Below are 13,324 nucleotides of genomic sequence, written 5' to 3' on the forward strand. Positions count from 1 at the left end.
AAGACTGTTGGCTTTTGCTATCGTCGAAAATAACTGAAAACCCATTTTCCGAGTTCCCCCCAGGAAGGTAATGATGAAAATGGCTGGAAGATGGTAACCGTAATTTGAGACTTGGCTCTCCAAAAGTTCTTTTCGGAAATAACGTACAGGAAAAAGGGCAGATAATTACAAGGAGAGCTATTCACGAAACGTGTTGGTACGTTGAAGGCGGCCGTTGACACCAAAACAAAGTAGTACCCAAGCGGAGGAAGTGGTCTCCGGAAATAGAGGGCAAAAACGAAACGTATGTTTGGAGAGACGCACGGAACGCTTAGGTTCCAGGGGTGAGTGGACCAATAGGGACTAGAGAGGAGGTCCGAAAAGTAAGGACTACGTCAGCGCGGAAGAATACTGCACTGTCTGTACCCGAGAATCATGTGATCTCGGAGAAGGGCGGGGCGTCACGTGGCGGGTGCGAGGAAGTAGAGCCGGCTTAGGCTTCGGGGAGGAAAGCGCTGGGGAGGTGGAGCCCCGGTGCTCGGCCTGCCCGCCGGTGGCGTGGAGCACCCCCCCTCCTCCCGCCCCATGCCGCTCAGGGGCAGCGTCTGCTTAGCTTGTTCACGTCAACCCCCTAGACGAAATGCTGGCTTTGCCGGCGCCCAGGTCTCTCCTTTCGTATTTCTCCGTCCTACCGCACTGAAGCTCACGTTCCCTCAGGACACACAGTTGTCCTTTCACTCCCCGACAAGGGCGCCCATCCTGTCACTAAGTCCTTTCCCTTCCCACCAGGGAAAGCTAACACCACCATTCCCCCTACCCCTCGGGTCTACAGCAGCCTCTTTTCCTTCTGCCTAGGGACCCCTCCCTTCATTTCCCAAAACCCCAGAGAAGGACCTAGGGCAGCCTTGGTTTTAAAGTTATAATGCATGGTTTAAAAGAGAGAAAAGAAAAAAAAAGAGAGAAAGCTGGTTACAGGTCTGAGGGAATCTAGGAAGAAGGGAAAATAGAAAGTAAGGGAGGGGACAAGTTTGGGGAAAATCCAGTGGCCCAAAATCCCAGTTTCCCACCCACAACCCAGCCCTTGGAGTGAAGAATTAGATCAGTTTTGTACAAGAGTTTTTAAAAAAACAAATCACAACAAAGCTGGCTTGGCTTCTCTTTGAGCCTCCCGGATTACCGAATGTCTGTCTCCCACTCTGGCCAGTCCTGTCTCTCCACCAGACACTGTTGCGGCTCTCCTAGGCCTCCGCTTATGTCCCAGTCTGGGGTTTCCAGGGAGTGCGAACACGAAGTTAAGAGTGAGGCTGCTTGAGAATCTGGCCCTTGTGTCCATCCAGACTCCATATGGAGTGCAGGGCTCCCAGGGCAGAGAGGGGTGGGAGGGGCAGACCCTGCCCAGGCAGTCCTCACCAGTGGACAGGGCACCAGACGGCATCCCGAGGGCTCACCCTCCCTTTCCCCCCCACCCCAACTCAGGTGGAGGGGGAGCAGCTGTCACCAGAGCCTATGTTGGTGAAGGTTTCGGCTCAGCACAGAACGAACATCAGCGGTGAACCTGGGACAACAATAACTTGCATTGGTAGAGTCCTTATGTTGATATCCTCACACTAGTGTAAGGCAGCCTCACGGAAGACGTGGGGTGGAAAGGATCACCGTTTTCACATGAGACAGGTTCAGTTTGCCCAAAACCCAAAGGCTAAAAGTGATGAGTTTTAAAAAGACCTTGTTCAAAAGTAATATTCTTAAGGGAAAAGAGATAAGTAAAGTAAAACAGGACAAACTTTTATTCCTTCTTGGGATCCCCCACCCGCTTCTCTCCTCAGAAATCTAAGTGTCTAGCTTCCCTTACCTGAGGGCATCCAGCATCGGAAGCAGGTTGAGAAGGGCGGTATCGCTGGGGTCACTGAACCAGGATTTGATGGGGATGGCATTGTCTAGAGTGGGTGAAAAGGCACATGAGAAGAAACAAAGGATTCAAGAGAGATAGGGTGTTTTTCCTTTTATTTGGGGGTGGGTTTCATTACTTTAAAATATATATCCCCCCCGCAAACTAAATAACCTAAGTAAAACCTCCTTGATTTATTCTTCAAAATAAAATAAAATTTTAATCACCGTATTTCATACTAGGGCGAGGCTTCTAGTCAAACTTACTGCCTTGTGTGTACCTGAAGCAATTTGGTATGAGAAATCTGATTTATGAAATGGATATGGCGGGGCGGGGAACATCTCATTTAAAAGAGAAACAACTTGCATCCTGACCTACTGTAAACCAGGGAATCCCAGCTCCATGCATTCAAAATACCTACTCAGAACCACTTCCTAGTCCTGCCAGACTCACCACCGTCCCCTGTACCTGGATGGCTCCTGTAAGCCCCTGGGGAGTTATCCAGGATCACAATGCTGGAGAGGTCACTGTGGACCACAGAGAGGTCCTTGATGTAGCTGCCCAATTCCAAAGTGCAGTGCTGGAAGGCAGGGTGAGCTGGTCATCAAAAGGAGACTCGCCCTCTGTGATTGCTCCCCCAATCCCAACAATGCCCACAGGCAGCCAGTTCTCACAAAAGGGATTATACAGTATGCCTCCCCCACACCCTCAGAAGGTTCCATTCCAGGGCAGTTGCCTTAAACTCAGGTCCCTCCCTGATGGCCTGCCTCCCAAGCCTCACTCTTAGACCTGGACGCTAGCCCCTTACCTGTCTGTAGTATCTCCTCTTGAGAATGCTTCTGCTATTATCCAGTTTATCTGCCACAGCAGAGCCGTAAATTTCCATGCTTGCTGTGAACACCACCAGCTCGTACCACTGGCTCACCTGAAAGAGATTGGAGAAGAGGAAGGTGTCAGAAGAGATGATCATTCAGACATATAGATCCCTTTTACTAAGACTCTAGCAGAGTCCTTCAGGACTTCCAACAACACTGAATGTCTCTGAGGACACAAAATTCTGAAACTGTCCTCAAACTCAAGAGTCTTAGGCACCATACACCCTTAAGATTCACAGATGCAAGAACAAAAGAGTGGGAAGGGGCTTCCCTGGTGGCGCAGTGGTTGAGAGTCCGCCTGCTGATGCAGGGGACGCAGGTTCGTGCCCCGGTCCGGGAGGATCCCACATGCCGCGGAGCGGCTAGGCCTGTGGGCCATGGCCGCTGGGCCTGCGCGTCCGGAGCCTGTGCTCCGCAACAAGAGAGGCCGCAGCAGTGAGAGGCCCGCGTACCGCAAAAAAAAAAAGAGCGGGAAGGCTGTGGAAGAATAGAATTGCATCAGCAAAACAAATGAACCCAAACTATCGAAAGCCATTCTCTGAGCATCCTACAACCTCCCCTCTCCAAAACTGCCCTTACCCATTTCTCCTGATCCCTTACTTCCTCCAAATCCTCTAAATTCCCTGAGCCCTAAAACCATTGCTTCATCACAGAGCTGCCTTCAGCTTCTGCAAACTCACCACTTCCAAGAAGAAATCCACATGGGGCCTCTTATGTACAAAAAACCGGACGGGATGTTTGTCTATTACCACCTGTAGAAGAACACAGCAGGGCTGGGAGAAGTCCTGAGCACCACAACACAGGCCTAAAGGATACCCCCCACCCTCCCACTGCCTGCTTCCCTCCTTCAGGCTGCCAGAGGACACAGCCAGGGATGAGATGCTCTGGGACTGGCAAAGAATTGAGCAGAATAACAGACGTAACCATTCCATCACTTCCCAGCCCCACACACCTTGAGAATGAAGTCAGGAGGCGTTCCAGGCCGGACTGTAGGCCTCAGGACCCCATCGTGATGGGAGTGAATAAGTGTCTCATCCAGGTCCAGCACCAGGATCTTCCTCTTCACCTGGCCTGAACCACAACAGGAAGGGGTAACACCAACCAACCTCCAGCCAAGACCTTGAACCCTACCTCAGCTAGGGTTCCTCCCAGTCAGCATACTCACTTAGCCGATTCCGGGACACAGGAGATAAGGGAAGGATGTCATATCGAACAGTTTGGTACTGAATTACCTAGGAATAGCAAGAGAGAGGTTTAGAACCCTTGACAAGGAAATCTTCCCCACTAGTAATAGGAAGCACGTGTTGAACATTTACCATACACTGGGCATAGTGTAATTTAGGGTTGTTTCTTTAATTCTCAGAACAACCCTAATAATAACAATATCATCTACATCTTAAGGACAAAGAAACCAAGGCTTGGAGAAGTTAAATACTTTGCCTAACACCCCACAGCTAGGAATTGTCTTATTTAGCAGTTTGCCCCTCCAGTTAGAATGAAAGCAAGGATTTTGTCTCAATCGTGGCTGTATTCCTAGAACACTATAGCAGGGGTGGTCACTTACATTAGAATCAATGAAATGGTGGAGGCAGGATTGTACCTGTGCAGTCTGATCCAAGAACGCGCCCTCTTAACCATGATGTTATCCTGCTACATGGAACAAAGAAATGCGTGGCCCTCCCCACCTCCACCTCAAGAATTCTCTGTGACACCTCTCATCACCTCCTGTTGGGAGCTGAGGGCCTCAGATTCCTTAGTGGACAGGGCGTAGGAGTCAGGAGGGGAGGTCCTTGGGTCACTAAGGGGAACAGAGAATGAGGGAATCCAGGGGTTGTCAGGTCAGCTAAGTTCCTCTGGCTGGGGGCCACCAGGCCTATTTTAACCAGCCACCTGTCCATTTCTGTCTCTACTAGCCAAGTCACAAGTTGTAGAGAACCTCAGCCCTCTGAACAGCCTCCTTATCCTGGTACCCAGGGCAAGGCAGAGAACACTGGAAAGCCCCACTCACCAGGCAGACCGATAGAGTATCAAGAAGGCCAGAGTGAAGTAAGGGCTGTGAGTGGGAGGTGAGGAAGGGACAAGGACATCACCATCTCGGCCTTCCAGCTTCTCCAAGCCTTCTCTAGAGGCTCCTGTTTCCAGCACTCAAATCTCTCCCATGCAAAGCTTGGCAATTCCCTCCTCTGCTCTTTTCTTCTAAGCACAGTCCGTCCCTAGGCCCCAAGCCTCACGAACCAGGCTCTCCACGTGCAAACCAAAGGGCTCTCTCCCCCTAATCCCAAGGCATGTGCCCTTCTTTTCTCTCGGGGCTGCGATGAGGGCTGCAACAGCTCGGGTGTCCTGCCCTGCTATCTCGGGTTGCACATGCGGGGCATGTAGGGAATGCTCTAAGCATCTGCCAGAAAGGGGGTGGGGGGAGAAACCAGATTGGAAAGGAAGGAAGGGAAGACAAAAGGCTGTGGGGTCAGTGCTGCCCAGAGGAGAGCAATTTTGCAAGGAACCAGTCTCTGCATGGGCTGGAGCCCATCCCTGCACCCAGAACAGAAAACTGCTATGTTAGGGGAAGAAGGGGAGATGCTCGGAGCAAGGCCAGGAAGAGAGGACAGCAGCTAACACGTAAGGAAAATCCCAGGAGCTAGTCCCCCACACATCTCCGTATCTCTGACCCGATTCTTCTTGGCTCCTAACCCTTATCTCAGGGAAACAGCCCTGCCTACAACCATGACCACCCTGAAACAATCCTCACCCTAAACCCTAAATCAGGAAGTGGAAGGAGTGGAGTAGTAAAGGAGACCCTGAATCCAAGGCCATTCCCCAAATCAGTAAGTCAACCACCACTACCACTCAGGGCTTTCTGGAAGTTCCTTGACCTAGGCAGCCCCTACCTGGTTTTATTCCTTCATGTTTTATTGAGGTATGCCAGAGTACAGACTGGAGACCCTCTGCACCCCAGCTCACTGAATCCTCCCCAGACTCCTTCAGAGGATTCTCCCCCGTGATGGTGAGAACACAGAGCACATTAAATGATGTTAGCCTAAGGAGGTTTGACCTTGGAGAAAAGCTATGGGGGAGGAAACCCAGAGATACACTCCCCACAGTATCCCTCACAATGCTGGGGTCTCCTGGAGAAACAATCTGAGAAGCGTGCCCTCAGATTCAAACCTTAAACTGACAAGCACCGTCTTCTGATAGGGACACCCAAACTTTAATGTGCTCCCTTCCACAACTAAAAATGCCAATGATAAATGCATCTTTTTTAATCTCAAAGACTTAATAAACCCAAATATTCACACTCACACTATGAAATGAGTTTTCAGGACCTTTTTGGAAGAGTTCCCTTAATTTGAACTGCAGGGGTTTCTCCTTCACACCCAGGGCTTTTCCCACGTTCCCATCCTTGTTGGTGACATACGCCCCCCACCCACCCCCACCCCTGGCACATAAGCCTGTCTCTCCCTTGTTATGAGACCAAACACACACAGAGGTTCCAAATAATAGGAGGGTCTTTCACAAGCCCACATCAACAGACCTGCTGCCATCAAACAGGTGTTCCCCGCCCCTCGGCTTCTTTAGCAACAACTCTAGCTTTCTTAAAGGGCACCCCACCCATCACCCTAGCCCCCAAGAGTTGCCAAATCCTTTTCCCATCTAGCCCCCCTCCACCATCTCGGTTCTACTACAAGGGTCTTCCTCTTCCCCGTCCCACCCCATGCCCAGCGACGGGTGCTCTAATTCTCTAGCGATAAAAGCTGCCACCGGGGCTCAGTCTCTAGGCCCAAACAGAGGCCCGAGACTTTCCAAAAACCCTCGAGCACCGCTGACAGAGGTCCCCACCACCACCAGCGCCCACCCAGGCTCACCGTGCGGATCTGCCTCCGCAAAAGGTAAATGAAGAAGCTCCAGAGCTTGGCGGCGAAGGCCACGAACGTGCGCAGCCCCAGCAGACACTGCGTCCGCATCATCCCGATGACCCCGGCACCGCCGGCCCCGGGGCCCCCGCGGCCCAGCTCCGCCAGCCCCCCGGGGGCAGCCCCCCGCCACCGGGAGGGGGAACGGGGGCCCCGAGTGGCAGGAGAGGCTGCAGAGAGGGGCACGGAGCGGGCGGCTCAGAAAGCCACCCACGACGAGGGGAAAGCCCAGCGGAACGGGGAGCTGGGGGACAGGCGTGGGCAGCCCGCGGGGGCCCACATGGGCGGGGAGTGGCACCGACGAATTCGCGGAGGTTGCGGGCCGAGACAGGTCGGGCTACGATGGGGTCCTCCGAGACCAGGAGGGAAGGGGATGGAGAATTGGGGGAGGGGGCTGTGGGGGAGGGGGCTAGGGAGAAGGGAGGGAGGGAGAAGGAAGGGGGAGGGGAAGGGGGAAGCGGAGGGTGGCCCGCTGCGCAGGCGCGCTAGGGGGCTGCCCGCGGGAAAGGGGCGGGCGGGGGCAGCGGCGGGCGCAGGGCCGCGGTGGCGGCGAACGGACCGGCTGAGCCAAGGAGTCGGGAAGGAGGGGAGGGGGAGCCGAAGGGCGCGGATGGCTGGACTGGAGCGGCCTCCCCCTCCCCGAGGTCGGGGGTGCCTCAGCCGCTAGGAAGCGGGGTTGCAGCCTCTGCAGCTGGATTTCCCACTCTGACAGGCGCCATTTTACCGCCCATAGGCCTCCCTCCTTCTTTCTTCCCCCCTCCTCTTCCCCTCTGACACTACTTCCGGTGGTGACGTGTATTCGCTTCACCGGGGCTGAAGTTCCCCCTACTCTGTCTTCGGGGGTGGGGATAAGGAAAGTGGAGCGTGCTCCGAACAAGGCCCCAGTATCGCGCATGCGCGGAGGGTGGTGCTGGGGCGGGGCCTAGGGCAAAGCAGGCCCGCCTCGAATTGCATGGGCGGGGCGGAGTGACGTCACTTGCGCCAGAGGCTCCGACAGTCGGGCGGGCTTGCGCGGCCACTTGCCCCTCCCACAGACAACTGCCCCAACGGCTCTTCCCGCCCTAGTCACGGTAAAAATGTAGAGAGGGGCGTCGTCCCTGCGTTTGTGCACCAGGGCTCAGGAGGGGTCGATCCGCGTGAGCCTTCCTGGGATAGTGAACCTAAGCACCACTCACGCCAGGTTACGCCAGGTCTTAGTGGTGGGAGAGATCGTGGATGCCCCGCCCCTTCCATGTGGAGGGGCGAGGCAATGGGTAGTGACGCCATCAGAGGGCGTCCGAAGAGGGACGCGACGCATTTTGGAGATGCTGGAGTCGCTCTTGGCTCTTGGTGGCCTGGTGCTGCTGCGGGGTGAGGGTCACAGACACAGGAGCAGGGCCCAAGGGGCGGAAGTGGAGAGGAAGGGCCGTGGGTAAGAGGCCAGGGGTGGAGGCCGTTACCGGTTCGCGAATGCGAAAACCTCAGTGTTCTCAGGCTGTTTTTCCGTCCCTCGCTCTCCCCAGACTCCGTGGAGTGGGAGGGGCGCAGCCTCTTGAAGGCGCTTATCAAGAAATCTGCACTGTGGTGAGTATCCCGCAGTGTCTCGCTGTCCTACCCGAGAAGGGAGCCTGGGCCCCACTCTTTGACACTCCCCCTCATCTCTGCCTCAGTGGGGAGCAAGTCCACATCCTGGGCTGTGAAGTGAGCGAAGAAGAGTTTCGTGAAGGTTTTGACTCCAATATCAACAGCCGGTAAGTACAAATTGGAAGAGATTTAATTGAATTTGGGACCTCTGTTGCTGAGGAACTCACCTTCCAGCAACAGGGGCAAACCCGATATGTAGTAGCAGCTACTTATTCATCGAATGGATATGCGTTTTTCAAGAGGTAGGAATTAGTAAGAGGAATGATGAAGAGTAGTATCTGGAGAATCCAAAGCAGGGACCATAGAAGATGAGAGGAACAGAGTAATAAAAGGCCGACAGTACAGGTTAGCACTAGAGGCTGGACTGGAGAACAAGAATAAACGTGTGCTGCCTTTTGAGTTATTCAGAATCTGGTGATCAACATGCATCAGCACTAACTGCAGGGTACATAGGGACTTGTCCTACAGGCAGAAGGAACAGTCTATGCAAAATTAGAGAGGTATGGAAGGCATACCTGTTCATGGGAGATGGAAGAGCTTCCTGAGGTCAGACAGAGAGAGGTACCTGGTAGTAAAAGGTCTTAACAGAGCACGAAAAGGAAAATTTGGGAGGAGAGTGATAACATCATACTTGTTAGAAAGACTCGTCCAGTGACCACAGTGTGGAGAATGGGTTAGGAGGGGGCAGCCAGGAGATAGGGATACCAGGTGGGAAGGCTGTTGCAGTAATGCAGGTTCACTCAGATGTATAAGTACCGGTTAAGAACTAGTTGTGAACCAGGAGCTGAGCTAGGCTAGAGCAGTGAATGAAGCCGACATGATTCCTGTTCCAGTGAATCTTAGAGAATAGCGGTAGGAGGCAACAGAGGCCTGGCTAAAGGCAGTGGCAGTAGGGATGGAGAGTTTAGGACAAATGTAAAAGGACTTTAGCAGGTAGAATTTCCAGGGCTTAACAGACTGATGTGGGGTAGAGGAAAGCAGCCAGATCAGGAGGTACCTGAATCCACCTATGTTGGGTGGTTAAGAAAGATTACTTCCTGGTCTGGTTAGCTAAGTGGATAATAACAGTTTACACCTGTCTGTTGAGCCCTAATTTTGTATCAGCTGTTATAGTAGAGGTGATGCTGTAAAGATGGCATTCACAAGAAAAGCAGAAGATAGAAAGGAGATGTCTGGGAACAAGTTCTACCACTGTAAAGCTTTCCCAGGATTTCTAGTCCATGCCAGTCTCTTTTCCTGAATCGCTATGTAATCTGTAGTTAGTACCTCAGGACTTGATTCTTGACCTTCTCTAAGCTGTCCTACAGGCAGGAACCATGTCTCAGGTCCTCTCTTTTCTCTTTATCCATTCAAGAATGATACACTTTAGGCATCATTTAGTACTGTGCTGTCAGGAGGTTGGTATTCCTATTTTATAAATGAAGAAACCGAGTCTTACAGAGGTGAAGTAACGTATCAGTTAGGTGACCTTGGACAGGTAGAACCAAGCTTGCAGCTCAGGGCTGCCTGATGCCAAAGTCTGTGCTCTCAATTACTGTATTCTACTTCTCAGTAAAAACTTTTCACTAATGTTTAGGATATTAGTGAAAATTGAGAAACAAGCCACAAAGATCAGAAGCTGAATTTGGAGATTAGGGGGAAGGGCAGTAGGATCATGCCTTTCCGTTTCCCTTTGCAGGCTGGTTTACCATGACCTCTTTAGAGACCCTCTCAACTGGTCAGAGACTGGGGAAACCCTTCCTGGGGGTCCCCTGGAAGCCTTGAGGGCCCTGTGCAGGAGGACAGATCCTGGCCCTGTCACTATTGCTCTCGATTCCCTCAGCTGGCTGCTGCTTCACCTTCCCTGCACCACACTCTGCCAGACTCTGCACACTCTGAGCCATCAGGACTCCTGCCATGGTGAGACTCTTCCTTCATTTCTTCCCACCATAAATTCCCCCTGCCAAGGGATGTGCCCCTTTCCACCCTAACAGGAAACATATCAGGGATCTCCAACTGGACTCTCTTCCATCTCTTTAGCCTTTATTCTAGTTCTTGGTTTCTTCATAATGCTATCTAATTACTCTCTTTTTTCTTTTCCAAGTTTTTTTTCCCCTCATTCATTCATTCAACAAACATACGCATACATACACTGTATCAGGTAGAGTTCTAGATAATGGAAAAATAAAGGCTAACTGTAGTCAGGTCCTTGCCTTCCAGGAGCTCAAAATTCCGTAAAGGTATAGACAAGTAAACCAGCAATTACTAGACAGTCTGATAAGGACCATGATGATAAAGGAACATGCACAGAGTACCTTAAGGAAGGAATGTCTTGAAGAGCAAGGGCCATTTTGTCCAGCTGGGGGCACTGGGACTAGCCCTAAAGTACAGTGGGTACTAGAATGGGCTTTAGAGTCAGATACCCAGCTCGGTATGCAGGTGCTTGGTCTCACAGTGCTTCTGTTTCCTCAGTAAAAGCCAAGGAAGGAGGGAGTTTATAGTATGAAGATGAACCACTTGGAATTGCTTTTTTTGTAGATCAGATATGATCAAATGTCAGCAATTTCATACAGTCCAACCTAAAAATGCAAGTATTTAGTGCGGTGCCTGACGCTTTGTAAATGCTGCTAAAAAGGGAGGGAAGGAAAGAGGGGATCTAAGGCACTGACTGGGATCTTGGCAAGTTCCTGACACTGCAGATGGTTCAGTGTGTAAGAGATGAGGCTGGAAAACAAGCGGAGAACAGATGCTGAAAGTGTGGATTCCATCCTGAAAGCCTTGAGGCGCTCCTGTGGAATGATGTCAGAGCAGTGCCTTGATTCGATGTGCATTGGAATAAGAAAGTGTTTCAAAGGTGAGGGCTGAAAGAGGTCAGAGCAGGGCAGTGACACTGGCCGAGGTCAGTCAGGATCCTGGCAGAGCTCTGAGGGAACGTGGCCCTCTCCTTCCTTTTTTCCTCTTCACTATTTGATCCCAGGCCTCCCCTGAATGCTCCCTACTGCCCTTCGTGCACCACCTTTCTTGTCCCTCTCCAGGTGACAGCTCCCCAGGAGAGCAGGTGCATGTGCTGGGCCTGCTGCATGAAGAGCTTCACGGCCCAGGCCCCTTGGGAGTGCTGAGCAGCCTTGCTCAGACCGAGGTGACCCTGAGCAGTGCGATGGGCCAGGCCTCAGCCCACATCCTCTATCGGAGGCCCCAACAGCGCCCGACCCACCAGGTCAGAAGCACAGGAGAACTGGAGGTTGGGGTCAGAGAGGAAGAGCAATAAAACGGCTGATGCGATGGAGCACTTCCCTAGGCTCTCGTGGTTTGAGCATTGCCCTCGTTGTATCTCCACAGCTGCCCTGTGAGGTAGATTGTTTTATTATCCCCATTCTGTAGCCTGGAAAGCTTGGATCCTGTGAGCTTAACCAATGAAAGACACTGCCTTCCAGGAGATGAAAAAGGAGAACAAGAGCTGGAAGTAGCCAGTTACATAAGTGGCTGGGAGCTGGGGCGGCAGGTCCTGGTTCTCTGGTTTGCTCAGTAAGACGAAAAAAACCTTCTTAATACTCTTCTTTCTTCTCCCCAGACTCAGTGGTTCTCCATCCTTCCTGACTTCAGCCTGGAGCTCCAAGGGGGGCCGCCCCTAGAGCCCCAGCCTTACCCAGATCCTCGTGTTCCCTCGGTATCTAAGAGAGCCAGGGCCGGAACAAGGGGATGCAGTTTGGAGTCTGGAAAAAGGAGAGAGGGGGATAAAGACTGCAGAGGTTGGGGGTGGGGTCGGGGATTTCAGTGATGGGGCAGAGTGGCAGCATCCTTTGTCTCTACAGATGGACCCCACGACTCATTTGACTTTTAACCTTCGCCTGTCCAAGAAAGAGAGAGAAGCCAAAGATAGCCTGACCCTGCCCTTCCAGTTCAGCTCAGAAAAGTAAGGTTGGGGCCTCAGTGCCCGGGTCCCTGAGCTGAGCCCAGCATCTGGGCCTAAGAGGTGGGGCAACAGCAGGTTGTTGATTAACCTCTTAGACTTTATAGGGGCTGAAGTCCACTTCCAGAGGCACGTCTGGGGAGGAGTTCTCTACCCACCCAAACCCCAGCAATGGCAAAGGTCCTTTATGTCTTTTTTCTCTCCGTTAGAGCCTTGGGTCCCAGCTCCACAGATATCCCTAGAGTAATCTGGGCCTGGGTTGAGCCAGACCAGACCCTGGGGAAGCGGCCCTGTCTCCAGGCAGTGGTGCTAAGACGATAGGAAGCTAGATGGGTATGGTAGAGGCAGGTTAATAAAGGCTTAGTAGATGCCTGTTGTCCTGTGCCCAGTGTGTGGGCAGGTGAAGCAAGACTTCGGCAGGATCCTTGCCCTCAAGCTGCTAAGAACTTAGGCTATTATGAGAGCGGTATAGGAGTATCTACCCTGTACCAGGTGGTGCTTCCGTGCTAACTAAACGAGGTCACACAAAGGGACTTAGACCAAGAAAACATGGAGGCCAAAGAGGGAGTCACTGTCAAGGAAAGAGGGTATCCAGACATGACCCATTACCCACCCTCACCAGCACCAATCTCCCTTTATGTCTTCTCAGACAGCAGGCGCTACTGTGCCCTGGGCTGGGCCAGGCTACCAGCCACATTTTCTATGAGCCAGATGCTTACGATGACCTGGACCAAGAAGACCCAGATGATGACCTAGATGTTTAACTGGCCAGGAGATGTGACTAGACTGTAATTGGAGGAAGAGGGAGACCTTGGACCCATAACCATCCTTCCATTGTTTGCATTGGCCTTAGCCTGTCTCTGCCCCATCTTTGTTCCTTGTGTCTGTGGAGGCCGTGCCCCGTGACCCATGAGCCAGGGAGCAGCTTCCAGTGAGGAGAGAAAGTGGAATGGGGGCATAAGGGAAGGTGACACCCCCCCCAAGCCTAATAAAATCTTAATTTTTAAATTAAAAACAAAAGCTCTTTGGTTGCTATTTAAGCAAGAGTTGCGAGTGGATAGGATTGGAGGCTGGGCGGGGATGAGGGAAGCCAAGAACATGAGTTGTTTAGAGTCAATAGTCAAAAGTGTCAGGGACTGCATGACTGAAATGGTAGAACTGGGAC

At 52.2% G+C, this 13,324-nt stretch overlaps 2 protein-coding genes across 4 annotated transcripts; one reads left to right on the top strand and one right to left on the bottom strand.

The window, feature by feature from the left end:
- Nucleotides 1–884: 884 nt before the first annotated feature.
- On the bottom strand, nucleotides 885–7,434 carry CTDNEP1 (CTD nuclear envelope phosphatase 1). Its single transcript, XM_004266933.4, has 8 exons — nucleotides 6,600–7,434; nucleotides 3,905–3,971; nucleotides 3,692–3,810; nucleotides 3,420–3,491; nucleotides 2,673–2,789; nucleotides 2,333–2,444; nucleotides 1,829–1,913; nucleotides 885–1,534 (listed from the first exon to the last, which is right to left on the bottom strand). Exons 1-8 carry the CDS (start codon nucleotides 6,699–6,701, stop codon nucleotides 1,474–1,476), a joined length of 735 nt encoding a protein of 244 aa, XP_004266981.1. The 5' UTR covers nucleotides 6,702–7,434; the 3' UTR covers nucleotides 885–1,473.
- Nucleotides 7,435–7,855: 421 nt separating this feature from the next.
- On the top strand, nucleotides 7,856–13,179 carry ELP5 (elongator acetyltransferase complex subunit 5). Of its 3 annotated transcripts, XR_007473262.1 has the most exons (9): nucleotides 7,860–7,997; nucleotides 8,150–8,210; nucleotides 8,297–8,377; nucleotides 9,949–10,169; nucleotides 11,285–11,466; nucleotides 11,821–11,916; nucleotides 12,062–12,162; nucleotides 12,267–12,339; nucleotides 12,809–13,179. XR_007473262.1 is itself a non-coding variant. In XM_033422611.2 (8 exons), exons 1-8 carry the CDS (start codon nucleotides 7,952–7,954, stop codon nucleotides 12,921–12,923), a joined length of 903 nt encoding a protein of 300 aa, XP_033278502.2. In that variant the 5' UTR covers nucleotides 7,856–7,951; the 3' UTR covers nucleotides 12,924–13,179. The 3 variants fall into 3 exon arrangements, 2 of the variants coding, with proteins under 2 accessions (XP_033278502.2, XP_049557404.1); XM_033422611.2 differs by lacking the exon at nucleotides 12,267–12,339 and having other exon boundaries at nucleotides 7,856–7,997; XM_049701447.1 differs by lacking the exons at nucleotides 11,821–11,916; nucleotides 12,267–12,339 and having other exon boundaries at nucleotides 7,864–7,997.
- Nucleotides 13,180–13,324: the final 145 nt, after the last annotated feature.

This window comes from Orcinus orca, chromosome 19, assembly GCF_937001465.1.
Source record: "Orcinus orca chromosome 19, mOrcOrc1.1, whole genome shotgun sequence".
Classification (NCBI taxonomy): domain Eukaryota; kingdom Metazoa; phylum Chordata; class Mammalia; order Artiodactyla; family Delphinidae; genus Orcinus; species Orcinus orca.